Raw genomic sequence first — 21,597 nt, 5'->3', positions numbered from 1 at the left:
TATCCACATCCCTGACTGAGCCCCTCCCCTCCATCTGCCTGATGTCAGTCTGCAGTCCTGCCCTTTGCCTGCTGCCTGGCTCCTCGGGGTGGGCTCCCCCTTCCCTTGGGAGAAAGGAAGTACATTGTGCCAACAAGGGGTGGCCAGCAGCCTACAGAGGGGGCTGGCTGAAGCCCCCACTCCCAGTCATCACAGTCACTGCCAGGCAGCCATGGGGAATGCAGGCCCTCCCTCCTCCAGCTCTGGCCACAGTCCACCTGCTGCGTTAGCCAAGCTCTAACCCATGTCCAAATTTGGCCTCCCTGTGGCATTCAGGCCTGCTCACCCTCCTTCTCCCAGCCTGCGCCAGTTAGGTGAATGATTACACGGAAGGCTCTGGCCTTAGGGACGCACTACTCAGAGCCAAACACCCTTCTGGGAAGACTTCCCTCACCCGCTGGCCTGGATCTGGCCTCCCCAGACCCTTTAAGTTTGGGGGCCATAAAACCCCTTCTCTGGCTACCTGATTATAATATCCCATAATGAGACCTCATGACTCTTGCGGACACGCATAAATTCATTTCATGCTCACAGCAGCTTTGTGAGGCCAAAGGGCAGGGATATTATCTCCTTTTGTAGATGAGCAAATAGGCCCAGAGAAGTGCAGGGGCCTGGCTAACGTCACACAGTGGCCAAAGCACGCCCCCACCCCCATCATCAGTGCCCTCTGTTGTTCTCAGCAACCATGGCGCATGAATAACAAACTGCTCTGGAAAGCATACCATATGCTGCCCACACCACCGGGCACTCTGGCCCGAGCCAGAGAGGGGAGGGCCGTGCTTGGGGTACCCAGCATGGGGCTGAGGCAAAGTGGGTGGGGGATGCGAGACTGCTGGGAGTAAGACGAATAACTAAAAGACAGAAGACTCTGATTTTGAACATGTGTATTCATCCCGAGGAGAGAGAATGGGCATTCATTAAGCACAAACAATGTACCATTTTCAGATCCTGTTTCTTTAAAACCCCACAACAATCCTATGAAAGAGATATATTTAACTGATACCATGCTTACTAGGTGCTAGGCACTGTTCTAAATAGAACCCATTTCATATGAGCTGTATCATGTTCCAGTTATAATTCGTACCAGGCACTTGCATGCAGACACAGAGTCCTCCCAGCAGCAGCATATGGTAGCAACTCTTATCACCCCCATTTTATAGACGGGAAAACTGCGGCACAAACAGGTTAAGTTACATGCTGGTAAATGGTGGAGTCGGGGTTCCAGCCCACGCACTCTGGCCCCAGAACCCTGTCTTTAACTGCTCTACCAGCTCCCTCTGGTTTTAGCTCTGATTTACAAGACACAAGCAGTAAAAGGTGGAGGGGCAGGGTCGGAACCCAGGTCTGGCTCACACCCGGAAGTGCAGTCTCAGTCTGCACGTTGCCCGCTCACATCCTGCCGTGTCTCACACATTGTCCCTCCTGCCACTCACGCCCTCTCTGATCCAGGCAGACATCCTCCTTTTCACTCTCTGGTCTGGAGGATGCTTTCTTATCTCAGATGGTCTCTGCTCTTCTGCATAGCTCTGTCTGGACCTCACGGGACCCATCAGTCACCAGTTGGCCCACGATGCTCCCTCTAGGCAGTACCCTCCTGCCAGTCCATCTCACAGGCCTCTGGTGGCTGCTCAGGGTCTGAGAAGCTGAGGCCAGAGTGATGGGTCATGGGGCACTGAGGTGGGCAGCCTGCAGTGGGTGTGGCAGGGACCCTGGGGCCTCCAGAAAGGGGGCAGTAAAAACCCCGGGCTTAGCCAGTCCAGCCTGAAGTTGTGTGGAGGGGCTCAGGAGTGCAGATGGCTGGCAGCCTTGGTCACATTCCAGAGGGATGAGAGCATCAAACCAGAGGGAGAGAAGGATGGTAGCTCAGAGTATTGGCTTTGAACCCACACTGCCTGGGATCTTGGATTTGGAATCCCAGCTCTGCCACTTTCCAGCTGTGTGTCTTTAGGCAGGTTGCTTAACTACTCTGTATCTCAGTTTCCTCATCTGTAAAGTGTTGATGATAATAGTACCCGCTTTGGAGGGATGATTCTGAAGAGTTTATGTGTTAATTCATTTAAAGCACTTTGAATAGTGCCTGGCACTCAATACATGTGAACTATAATTATCATTATTATATGTAACTATACATGTATTTATTATAATTATAATTATAGTTCACATGTATTGTACATGTACTAAGAAATCACTGCACACATCCAAGAAGCCTTTTAATATATTTTTGCCTGGCCAGTCCTAGCATCAGCTCTGTTTGTCCATCCACTGTCCTACCAGACTGGGCACAATGGGCTGAGTGGTCATCCCCTCTGGCCCCTGGGGTGCTGGTCCTGTCTCCTCTGGCTGCTCCTCCTGGAGCAAAGGCATTTGTCCACTTGCCTGATAGCTGGCCATGGCCCTGACCATGGTGATAGGTCTTTCTTGGGACAAATCCCTCTGGTGACTCCCCAAGTCCACAAACCTTCTCAGTCCCTCTCCCCAGGCCAAACGCCATCTCTTTCTCTGCTGCCTGCATGCTAGTCCCTTCCTAGACTGGTTCACCAGAAGGAAATGTTAGCAGGAAGGGTGCTAACAGCCATTGTACACCTACTGTGCAGCCAGGCACTGCGCGTGCTGGAGGAGCTAGGGTTTGGCATTGTCCTCCCTACACCACGGCCAACTATCATTCTCTTGATTTCACAGAAGCAGAAACAGACTCTGAAAGGTCAAGGCCATGCCTCAGTTCACACAGACTGGGACGGAAGTTCAGGACCACCTGATTGTGCCCACTATGGGACTGCTCTTCCCGGGAAGTCATGTGATCATGGCCGTAGCCATAATCACTCCTACCTGTGCATTCTGCACCCTCAGTGGACACGCAGGTGCCCCGTCAACCCCCCTGGTTGGTTTGGGATATCTGTGGGACACATTCTGTAGTGAATGTGATGGGAGAGGGCAGAAGGATGCATTGGACCATCCATACTCCTGGAAGGTTCTGGACTTGGGCAAACGTGCCCTGGAGGAATCATGTAAACTCACATGCAGAGTGTTCATCTCAAGGTTGACGTCACTGAGCAGAGGGGCGAGGTTTGTTTGCTCCTTGGACCCCTATGTCAGGCCTTGGGAAAAAACAAGGCCCCAGACATTAGGACCTTGGAATGTTCCTCTGGAAATATTAGATATGCCCCTTACAGATTTCCTGTGCTGCCTCTGATGGATTAGAGCAGGAGTAAGGGGCAGGGTGTGGTATGTGGGGGAAAGGAACAAAGCCACAAGTCACTGTGACAGTAAAAAATCTCCCAAATCAGCATATCCAGAATTCCCCCTAGAGGGCAGTACTGTCCTCTTTGAGAACCACTGGTTTAGCCTCCTCACCGGATACAAGGGACCCTGGGGAGCACAGCACAGTGCCCACAACATCAAGCCCAGGCCAGCCCTGACGATGCGCTGGGAATCCCTGGCTGACTGAGACCGACTTGGTCTCTCCCCTCACTGCGTGACTCCACAGTCTAACCAGACATCAAACAAATAATTAGTTATTCCTTACAATAGTGACAAGTGCTAGGAAGGACAAGTGCTGCTGTCCAGCCAGAGGGACCCAACCAGGAAGTCAGAGACGGCTGCCCTGGGGAAGGGATGTTTAAGCTGAGGCCTGAAGGATGAATGAGGGTGACCCTGTAAAGAGTGAGGGGAAGGCAGGTGCAGGCAGAGGCGACAGCAGAGCTCGGAATTGGGAGGGAGCTCAGCACGTTCCAGAAATGGAGAAGCCCCTGGAGTTGGAGCTCAGAGACTGAGGGCCGACTGGCCTTCCCCTGTGGGCAGAGGTAAGGGATCCGGGCTTTATCCCAAGAGCACGGGAGGCCTCTGAGGGGTTTTCAGCAGGGGAGTGACCTGATCATATTTGTTTTAAGATCTCCTGGCTCCAGTGTGGATAGTGGACCAGAGGTGACCAGAGTGACCGTGAGGTGACAGTTAAGGGAGTCCTGCAGAGGCCCAGCAGGAGAGGGTGGAGGTAGAAATGCCTCAGTGGAGGCATTCGGATGCTCTGGGCACATAGACGATACCAAAGTCATGGGTGTCAGTAAGGATGGTTTAGGCTGCAGGTAAGTGAAATCCTGCCTCAAAGAGAATTTAATAATGAACAGTCTTAAAGTGATCTTCGTTCCTGATACAAGTCCCCAGGGGAGGAAACCCCATTGAGTCCTAGGCCCCAGTATGATCCAGAGACCTGGTGGGCTCTGGGCATATAGAGTGCAGAGCTCCCCAGCCATCCTGGACCCAGGTAGACTCCATTTTTCTCTCTGGTCTGCCGTCCTTGGTGTCTGCCGCATCCTAGAGCTGGGCGGCAGTGGGATCTACAGGCTTCCTTATTTTCGTGAAGCAGGAGAGGGAGTTGGGCTAGTCCATTCACAGAGTCTAAGTCTGTCCCTCTGGGACAACAACTCGGGACATATGCCCATCACTAGACCAATAGCTGTTGCCGGGAGACGGGCTCAACTAGATCAGGATCCACTGGAGCTGGGGCTGGGGGTGGTATCTGAGCAGTGGGGTTCTGCTAAGAGGGAGGAAGGGGGTCTGGATGTTGGAGAGAAAGCAAGTGTCCCCCTCATTATGACGGTGGGCAGAGTCACCAGGGCAGAGTCACCCAGGCAGAGCAGCAGACCCAGGAGAAGATAACCCAGGCCAGCTAGACGAGGCGCACCTTTAAGGTGGGGAGAGGACAGCCTCAGACTAGTCAGTGAGTGGGTGGGAAGGGTAGGACCTCTGCCCATTCATGATAACAGGAGAGAAGGCAAAGGATCTGCACACAATACTGATGGGGCTTAGGAGGCTGGAAGCCTGAGGAAGTTCTCTACTCAGTATGTAGGAGGCAAACTGAGGGTGGGGATGGCGAAGGGGTGTCGTAGGTTTTGGGAGAAAGGTATGAAATAGTCGTCTAGGAGAGATGCAGACTGAAGAGACGGGAAGTGGAATATGATTGCCGGCAGCAGTAAGGGTCCACCCTAGTCAGGGGTCATGAATATCTAGTGACACGGGGCGGGTTAGCTGGTTTATTCTGCAACACCTTTGGTGCTTAGGATGAGGGGTGGAGCGGGCGGAGCTGGATTTCACCAGGTGGTGGTTTAGCCACATGAAAAGGCTGGATCCTCAAAATGAGAGAGGGGAAAGGAAACTGCGACTTTATGCAGCAGAATAACTAATAACTCAATTCAGGCTGAGTGAGACTTGGGACGTGGGAGGCGGGACGGTGCCCTGACTGGTGCCAGGTGTTGGGGTAGAGGGGTAAACAGGTGAGAAGCTGGGCCCCTGAGGTCGAGAAGTTCATCAGCTGGAAAAGAACCAGACATAACACGGGAAAGCGTGCTAAGGGCTGTCACCGCTCGAGGCTCACGCTAGAGGAAATCTTCCCCATAGCGGGGGCCAGGGGGCCTGGAGATTGCTGGTGGTGGTGCGGCTGTGTCAGGGGACGGAGTGGGCAGTGGCCGGACTGCTGTGCTCCAGGGAATGCAATATAATTTGGACACAGACCTCTGTGTCCGACGATGAGCGACCCCAGACTGCTCTCGAGAAGGCTCAGAGGCGGGTTCGCGAGGGCTCGAGCCTCGGAGTCTCAGGGCGTCGGGGCCCGGAGCGCCGGTAACCGGCCAGGGGGGCGAGGCGGGTGGCGCGGAGGCCGGGGTCTCGGGGCGCAGCGCGCGCTCTGCCGCCCCGCACACGCCTCCTTCGGCGCTCGCTCCGACTCCTTTCCGCGGACACGCTCGCGTTCCTGCAGCCGGATCTCCCCGTCCTCCCGCCTTCGTGCATTTCTCCTTCGCACCCATTCGCCAAGCGCCCTCTGCGGGCCGGCCTGGGCTCGGCGCAGAGGGAGGAGAGCGGCCGACGCGCGGGGAACCCCGGACGCTGGGGACTCCGCAAGCAGGGCCGGAGGTGCCTTGTCGGCGCAGCGCGGCTGAGCTGTGCGCCCCGCGTCAATGGCTCTTCCATTCCTGGCCCGGGAGCGGGAACCCGCGGAGGGGGCACCAGCCCCCCCACAGGCAACCATCTGACTCCTGTCGGCCCCGCCCGCCGCGGGCAAGGCGGATCCGGGAAGGGGCCGAAGGGGAGGGTCCGCCCAGAGGGTGTCCGGTGTCCTCTGGGCGGCCTCTCCCGGGCGTTGGGACTTCGCCGAGGCGCAGCGAAGGCGGCACTCCACTTTGGCGCGACGGCCGCGGAGCCGGGCGTTTGCTCGGTGGGTACCTGGGCCCCGCGCTCGCGCTCCCGTTCCTGCCCCGTCCTGCCCGCGCGCTTCTGCGCGCCCAGGGCGGCCGAACCATGCTGTGCTGCCTGCTAGTGAAGGCCAGCAACCTTCCCAGTGTGAAGAAGGACCGGCGCAGCGACCCGGTCGCCAGCCTGACTTTCCGAGGTGAGAGCCCCGCGGCCGCACCACCGACTCTGCGCGCACGGCCGTGTCTGCGGCCCTGGCTCCTGCACTAACCACAGTTCAGGCCACAGTTTCTCCCTCAGTCAGAAGGGACAGAAATCTCAGCACTGTCTTCTGCAGAGGGGGCGAGGAGGATGAAACAGAGCGCAATAAATGCCATAGTGCTCTGAAATTTCGGAAAACTAAAAGTGCCATAATATGCCAACAGCTATCACTTTTCTAAGACCAATACCCGGAGGGGATCAAGTGCGAGTCCTTCCCGGGCGGTGGGGATGAGGGTGGGTTGGAGAATGGGTGCAGAATAGAGAGAGGAATCCCTTAGCAACTGGACGTGTAGCCGGTGTACTTTGGAAGTTGTGTCTTTATTTCATTCATTCATTCATTCGCCCATCTTTGTTGAAGACTGGCCATATTGACTCTGTCCTGTCTCAGTTGGGAGGAAAAGAAACAGAACAGGATGGATATGGCCTTGATACAAGAAATTTGGGAGGCTGTCAAGGATGTTTTTCCAAATTCAAAGAGTGTGGGTGCCTACAGGTAGTCGTTAGACAGGAAAGGGTCTCTCTCCTCTGTTCAGGGCAACCAAGGGCTCACCCGCCTGCTTCTGGCGGGGCACCCTTACCCGCCCCCCTTCAAGGCGGACATTCCCATGGGAGGAGGTGTCTCAGGAGGGGAAAGGGAAGAGGAAGGATCTGTCAAAATTAAGAGAAGGAACAATGGCTGTGAGTCAGGATCCCAGTTCTGCAAAGAAAGATAAATAAGGAAAGGAGAGAGGGTTTTCCTAAGAGGAAAGAGGTAAGACCAGGAGGCATATCCTGTGGTTTTGTGGAATTAAAAAGTATGTGCTTCACGGAGAAACCTAGGGAAGTCAGTGGTGTGTCCAGGTCAGTGGTCATGGCAGGGAGCTGCCAGTGCTGGGAGTGGGCAGCACCCTCGGTTCAAGGGGGTGACTGAATCTGTTGAGGCCCCTCTTGGCTGCTAGAGCTGCCGTCCTCCCCCAGTCTCTGCTTTCCCTGCCCTTTACAATGCCTCAGTGTTTATTTGCGCTGACAAACCCCTTTGTTGTTAGTGCCATCAGGTTGATTCAGACCCCAAACGACGCTGTGTACAGTAGAGCGGAACTTTGCCCGGTCTTTTTGTGCCAACCTCTCACCTTCTGGCGCTATATCAGACAATGCTCCACTGCTATTCATAGGGTTTTCTGTCTTAGTCTGGAAGCTCCGCTGAAACCTGTCCCCATGGACGACCCTGCTGGGATTTGAAATACCCATGGTGTAGCTTTCAGCCTCACAGCAACAGGCAGCCGCCACAGTATGACGACTGACAGACAGGTGGTGGGGTTCCCTGGTGTGGTTGCTGGCTGACAACCCGCTAGCAAAACTAAAATATAATAGAATGTACCATCTCCAACTGTTTAAAGTCTATTTATCTTCCAAAGCCTTGCTGCCATGCCACCTTCTCCAGGAAGGACCCCAGGATTCCCCTGGCTATCGTTAGTCTCTTCTCTCTGGATGCACAGCACCTTGTTCGATCTGCTAGCGCACTCACTGGAACAGGCCCGGGCGCAGTACTTGGCTTAGGATGAGTGACTCCTTGAGAGCAGCAGCCTGTCCTGTTTATCAGGACGCCTGGTGCTGAGTGCACATAGGTGCTCCGTAGGGTTTGTGCGCTTTCTGACCCAGCCTCTAGCCGTCCGCTGGATGTGACTGGGAGCCTCATGCAGTCTGGGGCAGTGGTCCTCACGCTTTACTGTGCCTGAGAATCCCTTGGAGAGTGTGCTTGCAAGACAGATTTCTGGGTCCCATCCATAAAGGTTCCGATTTAGCAGGTCTGAGTGACCTGAGAATCAGTGCTTAACACCTACCTGAGGCAGGCTATTTCAGAACCACACCTTGAGAGAAATTGACGTGAGATGTGGTGAAAGGCGAAATTAATTTGACCCCCCTCCCCACAGGAGGTATTCATGCTGGAGTCTGGGCTAGGCTGAGGCTAGGGAGGCTGGCTGCTAGAATCGGACCCAGAACCTACAGATCCTCTAGGCTAGGGTATTGAGCCCTGGCTGCACATCAGAATCATGTGGAAGTTTTAGGAAAATCCTCTGCCAGCCTCCCTGTCCCCTCCTCTCTTGACGCTAGATCTCTAGAGGAGGGACCCAGATATAGGTGTTTCTAAAAACTCTCCAAATATTTCACATTCACAGTCAGGGGTGAGAAGGCTTGAGCCCAACCCCCTCATGGCGGAGGGGACAGAGGCCTGCACTAGGGGCTGGCCCCCTTGCCCTGCAGTTGTCCCCCGGGCATTCCAGCCTTGGATGTAATTTCAGGACCTGCCTCCCAAAATAGACTATGAGCTCTGGGAGGCTGGACTCCGAGGGCACTTTTTTTGTTTCCGTGTCTCAGAGCTTCAGGGTAGAGGCTGTTAATTAACACTTATCACTCCTTTGTTTTTGTATTAATAATTAGTCAGCTAAAACTACCCGTGGTAGATATTTTTGACTGATCGTCTGCGTGAGTGAGCAGCTTCACTTCCTAAAGCATTAGAGACCTGTACCTCTCTCCTGCCCTGCCCATTTTCTACCCTCCAACGTGATTATTTATGTCCCTTCCTTCATGCATTTAGCTCATTGGACAAATATTTATTGAACATCTACTACATGCTGGGTGCTGTTCGAAGTGCTGGGGATGCACCCAAGAACAAGACAGGTTGAAGCTCCCGTTGCCCTGGAGCTCACACATCTTATTTCCCTGAAAGTCGGATCTCCTGTGTCCCCACTTGGTGAAGTTCTGCCCTGCTTCATTCACCCAGGCGCACCAGCCTGAAACTCGAGGGTCATTACTGTCTCTTCCTTCTCTCTCGTCCCGTCAGGTCCTCTCTTCCTCCCCAGTTTCTCAAGGCAGCCCTTCTCCCTCTGTCCTCCTCCCCTCTCTATCTCCGGGGAGTCTCTAGACCTCAAGCAGGAGCCCGAGGGATCTTATAGAACCATCTGAAGGCAGAGACACTCCTGAGGGGCAGACGTGGCTCACCTGTGTAGGGAAGGTGGGCTGCAGGGGCGCAGGACTCCCTGAGCCCAGCTTTTGTTGTTGTTTTGGGGTTTTTTTTTTTGAGGAAGATCCAGCCCTGAGCTAACACCTGCTGCCAATCCTCCTCTTTTTGCTGAGGAAGCCTGGCCCTGAGCTAACATCCATGCCCATCTTCCTCTACTTTATATGTGGGACGCCTACCACAGCATGGCTTGCCAAGAGGTGCCATGTCGGCACCCAGGATCCAAACTGGTGAACCCCAGGCCGCTGAAGCGGAACGTGTGCACTTAACTGCTGCGCCACTGTGCTGGCCCCTGAACCCAGCTTTTTCAATATTAAAAGTGACTTTAGGGGCCGGCCCCGGGGCTGAGTGGTTAAGTTCGTGCCCTCCGCTTTGGTGGCCCAGGGTTTTGCTGGTCCGGATCCTGGGCACAGACATGGCACCGCTCATCAGGCCATGCTGAGGCGGCGTCCCACATGCAGCACCTAGAAGGACCCACAAGTAAAATATGCAACTATGTACTGGGGGGATTTGGGGAGAAAAAGAAGACTGGCAACAGCTGTTAGCTCAGGTACCAATCTTTAAAAGAAAAAATGACTTTAAAGCATTGAAAATAGCCTTCTGTTTTCTTTTTGTGAACAGAATATGTACTCAGTGTAAAAAAGGGTATATTACAGAAAAGCAAAAGTGAAAAATGACCCCACATCCTCAGTTAACTTGTTAACAATTTGATGTATTTCTTCCAAGGTTCTTTTTTTTCCCTTTTTTCAAAAAGTAATTTTAGTTGCAAAATTTAACACCCAAGTAGAGTACATAAGATATAAATGTATGTTTTAATGCAGTGGTTCTCAACTGGGGGCGATTTCGTTCCTCAGGGGGCATTTGGCAATGTCTGGAGACATTTTGGGCTGTCACCACTGGGTTGGGGGGAGGGGTGCTACTGTCACCTAGCGGTTAGAGGCCAGGGATGCTGCTAAACACCGTACAGTTCACAGGACAGCCCTCACGACAACCACAGCAAAGAATTACCCAGCCCCAAATGTTAACAGTGCCAAGGTTGAGAAACCCTGCTTTTCTGAGTAACTCATGAAGGGAACACCCATATATATTGCCCACGTCAAGAAATAGAGCCTTGCCGGTCCCACTCCTCCGCCAGAAGTCCCCAGACCCCTTGCCTTTCTCTGTAGAGGTGAGCTTATTCCAGATATCTTTTTTCAGATGTTTGCATATTTACATGTTCGTTCCACAATAACCCAGGGGCATTTTTTTATGTCAGTAAATATTCTTCTACACAACCTTTGTAAATATCTGTGTAGTATTCTTTTGGACAGTTTTTAATTGTGCCTTTATTCACCTTAGTTTGTTAAAAATGTACTTGTTTTAAAGATCCTGGAAATAGAGTGATCACCCATTAATGCAGGCTCGAAGTCCCCCCTCTAGGCATGGTATTTTTGTTTTATTAAAAAGCTGAATTTCTTACAGGAATCTTACTGATCACACAGTAGTTACAAGAATGTCTGATATAATGATGTATACAATTGAAACAAGATGGGCTGATTAAAAATTTACATAATGCAAAAATACACATGTTAAAAGTCAGCCGTGTGGACAGATGCGTGTAGGGAAGAGTGGTTGATGGGAGGCTGGGGGTCGAGGGCCCAGACGCAGTGAAGTTGCTTTTCCCCTCCATTACAGAAAATATCTTCCACTAACAGATACGGATATTCCACACATCTAAATACACATGGGTGAATCGTGACCTGCTACACACACACGCTAAGTGGTCTGTGACTTTCCCACGAAAATGGTAAATACGAACCCCACACAGGTGGTAGGAGACATTGGTCATTTATTCTAGTTGGACTTAGAAGATGTTGAACTCTTGCATTAATATCTGGAAGAGCATATGTCTTCTTTGCTGCGTCTTCTTCACAAGTGACATGTGCTTAGCGGGGAATTTTGGTGGTTGTTTGACCTAAGAGTGATAACTGAAGTATTCTTAAAAATGTGGGAACTCTTTAATAACGGACTTTAATCACACACACAACATAAAACACGGGTCATCTACTGCCTTAAGCTGAAAGGTAAAGGAAGAGCCTCTGAATGGCGACGCTTTTAGTTTCAGGGTTCCATAGTTCCTACCACTGCCCTGAAGAATGAAACTGCTGCAGCTGCTTGTTTATTTACACAAACAGGCACCAGAACCAGCTCTTAGAGAATATCCAACACAGGAGAAATGTTTTTTTCTCTGGGCCTTTTGAGAAACTAGACCAAAATTATAAATTACTCAAGGTTCCTACTAAGCAGTGGTGCCTTTCCTGTGTCTAACTATCTAGGGAACAAATCGAAGAAGAACTTACTGCGAGAACTGCAAGAGCGTTGACGTTGGGGGTACTGAGCAAGAATCAGGAACCTCGGCAGTTCAGAGTTTCTCACGTGCCCCCATGTGCCCTGCTTTTTGCCAACTATTATGGCAAATGCGTTTTGGGGAGCTATGCTTGACAACTTATGCTGACAGATCCTCTTGCGGAGATTTCTCTAGTTGGGTAGAAACCCTTCTATATAAAGTCTGCAGATTCTGTGAACCTAGAGGGGAGACTTAGTGTCTCTGAATGCTCAAATTGCAAGCTCCTATTGGGGAAAGAGCATGAAAATAACTTGAAGGTCTATTTTATTGGCAACTCAGAATGCAAAGTATCTTATTTTTAAACTTCTAAATTTGAAAGCAAGACAGCCTGGGGTAAATAATAATAGTTTTCCAAAGCTGAATGTGCTCATTTGGAGCTCAGTTTTTCTGTTTTAAGTACAAAGACAATTTCCTAAAACTTCTGAGCAGGAACACTACTGTTTTGATGATCTGTGATGAGATGAACTGATCCGTCTCAGTCGGTAACATCCCTTTGTTTTTCCTTGGCAAAGATTTAAAAAGTTCTAGAACAGACGCATTTTTCTAGTCTTACAGTGACCATTTCATCTCAAATGTCTCCTGAGAGGCACATACCATATACGGGAATCCATCTTCATCCTTCTCACTTTCATACGCTTCAGAAAGAGGTATGGACACGCTCATGATGCTGTGTCCATTCACTAACGGGAAGAGGCTTGATTAGCGTAAGTGCCTTCGAATTATCTTGATGAGTTCACACGTGTTGACTTGACCAGGTACAAGGAACTTGGTTTTATCCATGACAGGAGGCTGCTTCTCACCCTTGTATCGTTGTTTTCACCGGGACTTTAGTAGGAGGGTGCTCTCAGATAAATTGGACATCTTCTACCCTTTGTTTGAAGGTGCAGCGCTGCTTGAAGGTCTTTTCTGCCATGATGGCGCCAGAGGCTGGGCGGTGGGCGGTGGGGTGTGGCTGGGGGTGGGGCTGGGGGTGGGGGGGTTGTCCTGGCTGCTTCAGGGGCTGGCCGCGGCGGCTCCAACTGTGCAAAGTATTTTATTATATGCGTGCACCATAATTCAGTTAATCAACTCCTTACTGATGAATATTTAGGTTATATAACATTCATAACATTTATATCCAACGTGTTGTAAATTATAGTGTCACTGTGAGAAATATCCTGGTAACTAAATCTTAGCCCGCATGTTTAATTATTTCCTTTGGGTAAATACCAGAAGTGGCATTGCTACGTCAGAGGTTATAGATGAGTTTAAGGCTTTGCTGCATTTCCCAAATTGCTCTCCTGAAAATCTGTTCCAGCTTTACCATTCCATCAGCTGAGTGTGAGGGCTTATTTTCTTACACTCCTACTGACACAAAGCATTATCATGCAAATCCTTAACAGTTTCCTAGATTCAAACAGTATTTGTGATATTTCAATGTTAGTACTTATTTGTATTTATTTCTCATCTAATTGTTTTTTAATTTGCCCATTTTGAGGGGGCAGGGGTGTTTGCCTTTTTCTTAATTAATTGCAAGTCCTCTTTATATATGAAGAATATTAACATTTGTCATAGACATTTCAAATCTCTTCCCCAGTTCTAATTGGCCTTTTGAGTTTAAAGACTCCCCCTCTCTGAGAGCACTCCACCAATCCTAGTATCCACACATCGCTGCCCCTTCCTGGCTGCTTGTTTCCTGGAAAGTGTGGCTTCAGTTGGGATTTAGAAAGATGGAGATCAGGGTGGGAGTCCTTGAGGGTGAGAAGAGCAGGACTCTGCTGGGAAAGGTGGGGAGTGATGGCTGCCCTGTTCTTGGGGTGTACAGGCTTGAGTCAGGCTCAGAGGGCAGGCCAAGTATCAGAGTTAAGAGTCCACCCACCCTTTTCGTTAGGGGGCATCTCTGCCGAGGTATCTGTTCCTTCATGAGAAGCCAGCACTTATCTTTTCTCCTTTCCGTTGCCGTTGCCTATGGTTGTCTGCTGACACTTTGAATTTCTATCACTTTCTTGTCTGATGGGTATTCTAATGAGAGGTCAAGAGAGTGCCCAGCACAGAGCAAGTTCTCAATAAATATTCACGGCGTAAATGAGAGGCTGCATGCAGGCTGCCTACTGGATCTGAAGGCAGCCTGCAACTTCTGACAGTAAGTCCTGTCACCTGACTCATGGGCAGAAACATCCCGTCTCTCTCTCTCTCTCTGGGGGTCCCAAATACCCCATCTCCTCTCACTCTCTCCCCTCCCTCTCTAGGGGAATGGCATCATCAGCCGCCCATGCGCCCCTGTCAGAACCTGAGACATCCCCTGCTCCTCCCACTTCCCAATTCCCTACCCAGATACTGGCCAGTAGACTCCAGCCCCACCACCTGTGTCCTCACCATCTCCCACTTGGACTTTTAAAAAAAATTGTGATAAAATACACATAACTTAAAATTGACGATCTTAACCATTTTTAAGGGTGCAGTTCAGTGGTATTAAGCACACTCACACTGCTGTGCAACGGTAACTACCATTCATCTCCAGAGGTCTTTCCTCTTCCCCAACTGAAACTCTGGAGCCATTAAATAGTAGTTCCTGGATCTCTCCTCCCCGAGCTCCTGGTAACTGGCTTATTTCACTTAGAGGGTGTCCTCAGGTTCGTCCATGTTGTAGCATGTCTTAGAGTTTCCATCCTTTTAAAGGCTGAATTGTATTCCATTGTCTATATATCCCTCATTTTGCTTACCCATTCGTCTGTCAGTGGACACTTGGGTTGCTTACATATTTTAGCTACTGTGAATAATGCTGCTATGAGCATGGATATATGAATATCTCTTTGAGACCCTGCTGGACACTTATGATAGCCTGTGACTGGCCACGTCTTTACTCCCATCACCCTCCAGCTGGGGTGCTAGGACTCCTGGGCCTCTCTCTCCATGTAGCCTCAGGACCCTCCCCTCGTTGAGGCCTCTAGCACCATCCCTCCAGCAGGGTAGCTGGACTTCTTATGTGGCCACTCAGGGCTCCCAAAGGCATGAAAGCAAACGTTGCTGGTCCTACTTTGAGCCACAGAACCAGCTCAGATCACTGTAGAGGGGCATCATGCAAGGATGTGAGTGCCAGGAGGCTGGTCCATTGGGGCCATCATGCAGACCACCATATTGGGCCATTTCCCCTACATTTTCAGCCCCAGGAAGCAGGGACTGCCTCTTTCTCAACTCGGATATGAGGGCAGGGTGGCTGTGGCAGCCGTCCCCAGCACCATGCCAGGCACATAACAGGTATTGGTAAAATATCTATACACCTCTATTTCCATCACTGCCCTGCACGGGAGTCCATGTCGCCCATGTATCAGGGACAGCAGCTCACTTTTAGTGTTGAATTGTTTTGCTTCTTGGTTCTTTAAAAAAAAATTTTTTTTTTATTGTGGTAAAATACACATAACATAAAATTTAACATTTTAACCATTTTTAAGTGTACAATTCAGTGGCATTTAAATTAAGCACATTCACTTTATCGTGCAACCATCACCACTATCCATCTCCAGAACTTTTTTGTCATCCCAATCTGAAACTCAGTACCCATTAAACCCTAACTCCTCATTACTCCCTACCCCAACCTTTGCTCTACTTTCTGTCTCTATGAATTTAACTATTCTAGGTACCTCGTATAAGTGGAATCCTGTGACGTTTGTCCTTTTGTGTCTGGCTTGTTTCACTTAGCATAATGTCTTAAAGATCATTCAAGTGGTTGCACGCGTCAGAAATTCCTACCTTTTAAGGCTGAGTGATATTCCCTTGTATGGATATTCCATGTTCTGTTTATCCGTTCATCCCTTGGTGGACAGTTGGGCCTTGGTGCCTTTGAGATGCAATGGGAAATGGGTGAGTGTGTCTTAGCTTTTCTTTAAACCCTCTTTTTCGACAGGCATAAAAACCTCTCACATTGAAAACCCTCCTTTGGTGAAAACCCCGGCTTTAGAGTTTGTCTTCTCTGTGATCCCACCAGCTCCAAAGATTCCTTTGTCATCAGTGTTACAAAACAAGCATTTTGTCTGTGAAGGGGAGGAAGACATTTCCTCTACCCGCTCTGGGTCCTTCTGGCCGGACAACGAATTAAATTCACATGAGACACAATAACAGGAGAAAATTAAACAAAGTTTTATAACATGTATACATGGGAGAGGCTCAGGCAAACTGAGCAACTTGCCAAAATGGTGGAGGTTCTCATCTTAAATACCATCCTCAGCTAAAGACAAAGGAGGATGTTGAGGGTGGGGGGAGTCAGTTATGGGAGATTACTGGAAAAGCACAGCAAACAAGAGTAGGGTTATTATGCAGATTTAAGTCCTGGCCTTCCGCATTGATAAGAGTTTCTAGGGCCGGCCTGGTGGTGCGGCAGTTAAGTGCGCACGTTCTGCTTCTTGGCGGCCTGGGGTTTGCTGGTTTGGATCCAGGGTGTGGACTGGCACCGCTTGGCACGCCATGCTGTGTTGGCATCCCACATAAAAAGTGGAGGAAGATGGGCACGGATGTTAGCTCAGGGCCAGTCTTCCTCAGCAAAAAGAGGAGGACTGGCAGTAGTTAGCTCAGGGCTAATCTTCCTCAAAAAAACAAAAAAAACAAAAAAAGAGTTTCTAGAGATAAGGTCATCCCCCCTTCTTTCTGGTACAGAGAGGGAGACACCTTTACAGATGGAGATTTCCCTTACAAATGTAAATGTCTCTTAGAAAGGGTAACTTCTGCTTTTCAGAGTTTCTCTCATGTCTGCAGTTTTTAAAAGGAACCCGCCCAAAATAATCCTTGTGCCAAAGAGAGGTCTCTTGGGGTTGCCAGTTCTGGTCCCCCACATCTGCTTCCCAAATATATTGTTGATGTGGGCTCGGTGAGCCAAACAGTCGAAAGAAAGATTTCTTGGACTCTCAAGTTCTGGCAGTAGTGCTCCTTTATTCAGAGAATAGCATGGGAACGGGACCCATGGGCAGTAAGAGCTGCAGGCATGGGGACTGGACCCATGGGCAGTAAGAGCTGCAGGTATGGGGACAGGACTCACGTGCAGTAAGAGCTGCAAGCATGGGTGAGGGCAGGGCTAAATTTAAGGCGTAGGTATGTGAATTATCTCTTTACAAGACAAAGGAAAGATCATGTAAAAAAGTCATTAAAATGGTAGCAGTGTAGGTGGGGTCTGGTAATTGGGTGGTCCTCTAACTTTGGATAGGAATCAGGTCAGATCAGATCAGGACTCCTATGCTTCCTGGAGGATGATGTAGGTTGGTATGTAGGGCAGGACGCCTTGGCCATCTCTCCCTGGGACAGCCTTGATCCTCATCATTGTGACTTTATAATTGTGTTGTGGGGAGGGGGTCTGTCCTATCTTGGCTACTGGGATTGCCAGTTGGCTCTGCCAGAGGTCGGGGTGCTCCCTTCTAGACTGTAACCTCTGTGGTGTCCAGGCCCTGGGGAGGGGGCACTAGTGAGCATCCTGGGCCACTGAAAGGGATCTGTTGCCACAGAGGGGCCTGAAGGTATGAGCGAGGCCTGGGGCCCAGACTGCTGGGGAGACGGCACCCTGGGTGCTGACAGGTAGACCTCACCAGGCGGTGAGCAGGAAGGCAGTGATGTGGCTCCTCATGCGAACCCATGGCCATGTCTGACGCTCAGGTGTCAGGAGATGTGTGGGGCTCCTGCCAGTGGAGACGGCTCCTCCAGGCGGCCCAGGCGCTGGCTGGGGCCCCATGCGCTGTCTTCTGGCCTTCCCTCTGCTCCGGTCTCTGAGGTCCCGCCTCACTTCCCCTCCCACAGCCCCTGGTCTTTATCAGAGTTGGCTCCAGTGGGGGGCGAGGACGGTGTGCTACCTCATTCGTGCCCCACGCACCTTGGCTGTCCGCGCTCGGGGGCCACAGTGGTGATTCTTTGTTCTCCAGTTCTCCTCTGACAATCTCCCTTTAAGACAGTCTTTTCAAACGTTTTGGGACTATTATCCACAACAAGAAATATATTTTACATCAAGACATAGCACACACACATAAATAGGTATGTGCTAATATAACTAAAAGTTTCAAGTAATACCACTTACGCTTATGATGAAAGATGTACGCTGACATTTTCATCTCTACTCTATTCTGTCATTAGAAAGAGATACTAGTCAACTCATCAGTTGATGGCATGACCCACTAATGGGTCCCAATGAGCTGTTTGAAAACCACCACTCAGCAGCGATGGGGGACTCTGGTCTAAGCGTCTGGGGTAGAGTGGGGGTGGATGGGCCTGGGGAAACGGGAAGAATTTCTGTGGGGACAGAAGGGTCCTCCCCGTGAAGTCCTCCTGTCTGCACTGAGTCTTTCAGTCTGGAGGAACACCCTGGGCTTCAGCACAATTCGCATGGGCTGCCTGCTGACCCCCAATCCTGCAGAGCAGTGTGGGGAGAGGGCACTGTTCCCTGCCCCCAACCCCAGCATGAGCTGTGAGCTCTCCTGTATCTTTAACCATCAAGTCTGTTAAATTATGCACGTAAAGCCACATCTCTCAAGGCCAAAATTAATTCTCAAGGACAGGACAGGTCTAACTCCCTGATGAGGAAGGAGCTGTTTTCCTGTTTCCTAATTCGCACTGTGCCTTCCCTTTCCTTGGCGTCCGTAAGTCATGTGATCATCCTGGGTTAACGTTTCCTTTCTTTCCTGCTCCTCTTTGGGGCTATAGCACCTAGCAGCGACCCTCCCTCTATGTCATCCAGAGAGTCCCAGAGTTGGCGCTTCCCACCAGGACTTAGTGACATCTCATGGAGAGTCTTTGTCCTCCTCATCTGCAGGGAAGGCAGGAAGTGGAAAATGTTTAAAAGACACTGCGCAGGGCCTGGTGCACAGACACTGCTCAATTAATACTAGCCAGGAGCACCAGGAAATGAGTTTCCAATTTTACAACTCAAGAGAGGCTGCAGATGGAATTTTCCATGCCACTCCTCTAGGTCACGGGAAGTTGATTGGTGATAGGGGAGGGGATGTGGACACTTAGATAGCATCTCATGTGCGCTTGAAGTTCTATAAAGTAGACGCTATTACTATCATCATCAGTTTACTGCTGAGAGAGCTAAGGCCTAGAGATGTTACAAGCCCTACCTAAGGTCACACAGTAGTGGCTGTTATTTGAATGACTCCAAAACCATATGTTTAACCCCTTCTGGAACCACACCCACATAGCCCACAGGGGATTCAGAGGGATTCAGCCAGTGCAGGCCTGGACCCACTTTGAGAAGGTATCTGGTGCCCCTCCCAGGACACCTCCTTCCCATTGTGCCTCCTTTCATCCCCTCTGTCTGTTGACACACAGCCGTACTGTTAATTCAGTCTTGTGGAGTTCCCTGAGAACAGTGGTTCTCCCCTCTGGTGAGGAAGTGAACTTGCAGCCAACTTGGGAAAGAAAAGGATCCATTCCTTCAGCACCTAATTACTGGGCACCTCGCTCTATAGTAGGGTTACTAACTTGGTGAGTCATGGTGTCTGCCCTCTGAAGCTCACAGTCCAGTTGGGGGCACAGACATAGAAGCACACAGTTACCTGCACTCTGATACACGTGGCCACAGCTTGCAACCATGTCTGGGAGAGTCAGGGGATGCTTATCAGAGGAGAGACAACTGAGCTGGGTATTGAAGAATCAGTAGGAGTTCACTAGATGCATCAGAGTGGGGCAGAGAGAGGCACCTTGAGTCAGTGTGCTGTGTGTGTGGCGCCTCGTTCACCCTCTCTCGCTTACTTTTCACGACACCCCCATGGGGAGGTGTTGTTATGACCCCCACGGATGAGGAAACAAAGGCTGAAATGAGTTTCCTGAGAGTCTCTTCCAGTGTGGTACACCGGCCCTGGGGAATCCCTAAGACTCTTGGAGCAGGTCAACAAGGTCAAAACTATTTTCACAATAACACTAAGATGCTATGTGCCTTTTTCACTGTGTCGACATTTGCACTGATGGTGCAACAGCGATGGAAGGTGAAACTGTTGGTGCCTTAATACTGTGAAGGCCTCGGCCCCAAATTGTGCTGTCATTGTGTTCTTCACCCTCATGTACTCACAGTTAAAAAAAAAAGCCAGTTTTGTTGAAGAATGTCCTTGATAAAGCAGTAAAATTATTAATTATATTAACCTTGATCCTTGAGAACACGTGTTTGTGATATTTTGTGTGTTGAAATGGGAAGTGTGCACAGAGGGCTTCTGCTGAAAAATGATGACTGTTGCATGGAAAGCACTGGAGTGGCTGCTTGAGTTGCAAGCTGAACTAGCTGCTTTTTCTTTTTTCATGGCATACTGTTTTTACTTGGAGGAATGACTGACTGTGTTTGTTCAGATTGGGCATTTGGTAGACATTTTCTTAAAAATGGTTGACTGCTCCTGGCATCTCAAGGAAAACAGCTGACATTTATCATTTGTTGCCAATCATAAAATTTGAGCTTTCAAACAAAAATTGGAATTTTAGAAAACTTTTATCTTCCAGTTTCCCAGTCTTTAATGGCTTTTCTGATGAGATCGATGGTGATATTACTGAATGTGATTTTCTGGTATTATATAATGAAATGTGTCAACCTCTGGAAGATCTGTATACCTCAATGAACAAAAATTTTCCGAATGACCAAGGCAAGATGTTACAGAATCTTGCATGACTAAAAAATTCATTCAGAATGCAAGAGAGAACAATGGGTTTTAATGTAGCAGAGCACAAAATATTCATGGATCTGGTGTCAGATTTCACATTGCAGCTGATCTTTAAGTTTACGAAATACTCCTTGTTGAGTTTTGGTGTATTATCAAAGAAGGATATCTACAAGTATCTGAAAATTTGTTGAAATATGCCTCCTTTTCGAGCTGTATATCTGATTGGGTTTTCTCCATAGAAGTCAACCGAAACAAGGCATCTCAACAGATTGAATTCTACAAGTAGATGTGAGAATCCATCCAGGCATTCCAGAGATTTGCTAAATGTAAACGGTGTCACTTTTCTTTTTCCTTTGTTTTGGAAGTTATAGTTATTTTTCAAAAAACATGTCACTTATGTTAACATGTACTGGGCTTACTATTGTTAATTTAAAATTAATTATTAAACAGATATTTTGAAATGCTTCAGTTTTAATTTCTAATATGGTAAAAGTTGACAGATATAAGCCACCTAATGAAAGCTCTTTGCGGTCCTCAATAATTTTTTTTTTGCTGAGGAAGATTGACCCTGAGCTAATATCTGTTGCCAGTCTTCCTCTATTTTGTATGTGGGTTGCTGCAACAACATGGCTGCTGACAATTGGTGTAGGTCTATGCCTGGGATCTGAAAGTGGGTCGCCAAAGCAGATCATGTCAAACTTAACCACTAGGCCACAGGGCCAGCTCCCCTCAATAATTTTTAAGAGTGACATTCTGTGACCAAAATATTTGAGAACTGCTGCCCCAAGATCTCACAGAAAATGTGTTCTGTGGTAGTCAGCATCCTCCCAAAGTCCACATTGTTTTCCTATGTCAGTGATTTCCACGGGTGGTGAGAGGGGCTTGGGAGCTCCCTCTCCTGCTGGAGGAGGTTATCAGAATCTCTGAAGCAACTCCCCGAGGCTTGGCAACCATTCCTTTTTTTTTTTTTCCCCAAGATTGGTACCTGAGCTAACAAGTATTGCCAATCTCTTTTTTTTTATGCTTTATCTCCCCAAATCCACCCTGGTACATAGTTGTATATCTTAGTTGCAGGTCCTTCTAGTTGTGGCATGTGGGACGCAGTCTCAACGTGGCCTGACGAGTGGTGCCATGTC

General features: G+C 49.5%; 1 protein-coding gene and 1 long non-coding RNA gene across 22 annotated transcripts in view; one reads left to right on the top strand and one right to left on the bottom strand.

Moving 5' to 3' along the window:
* Nucleotides 1-205, bottom strand: part of LOC124239525 (uncharacterized) — an 8,729-nt gene extending 8,524 nt beyond the window's left edge. The window contains exon 1 of the long non-coding RNA XR_006888649.1: nucleotides 124-205. This is a non-coding gene — a long non-coding RNA (uncharacterized LOC124239525). The remainder of the gene's footprint in view (nucleotides 1-123) is intronic.
* The window catches only part of DYSF (dysferlin), a 209,954-nt gene that overhangs the window by 3,025 nt on the left and 185,332 nt on the right, over nucleotides 1-21,597 (top strand). For 7 of the 21 annotated variants that reach the window (XM_046661629.1, XM_046661632.1, XM_046661628.1 and 4 more), the window contains exon 1: nucleotides 5,987-6,418. The exons of 8 other annotated variants lie outside the window; for them this stretch is intronic. In XM_046661629.1, the coding sequence (XP_046517585.1) occupies nucleotides 6,328-6,418 (91 nt within the window). In that variant the 5' untranslated portion in view covers nucleotides 5,987-6,327. Of the gene's footprint in view, nucleotides 1-5,985; nucleotides 6,419-21,597 lie in introns of those variants that run through there. 6 more of the 21 variants (XM_046661625.1, XM_046661626.1, XM_046661622.1 and 3 more) reach the window with 2 other exon arrangements.

Source organism: Equus quagga, chromosome 5 (assembly GCF_021613505.1).
Source record: "Equus quagga isolate Etosha38 chromosome 5, UCLA_HA_Equagga_1.0, whole genome shotgun sequence".
NCBI lineage: Eukaryota > Metazoa > Chordata > Mammalia > Perissodactyla > Equidae > Equus > Equus quagga.
The sequence above is the reverse complement of the archived record's forward strand: the minus strand, read 5'-3'. Positions and strand labels throughout refer to the sequence as shown.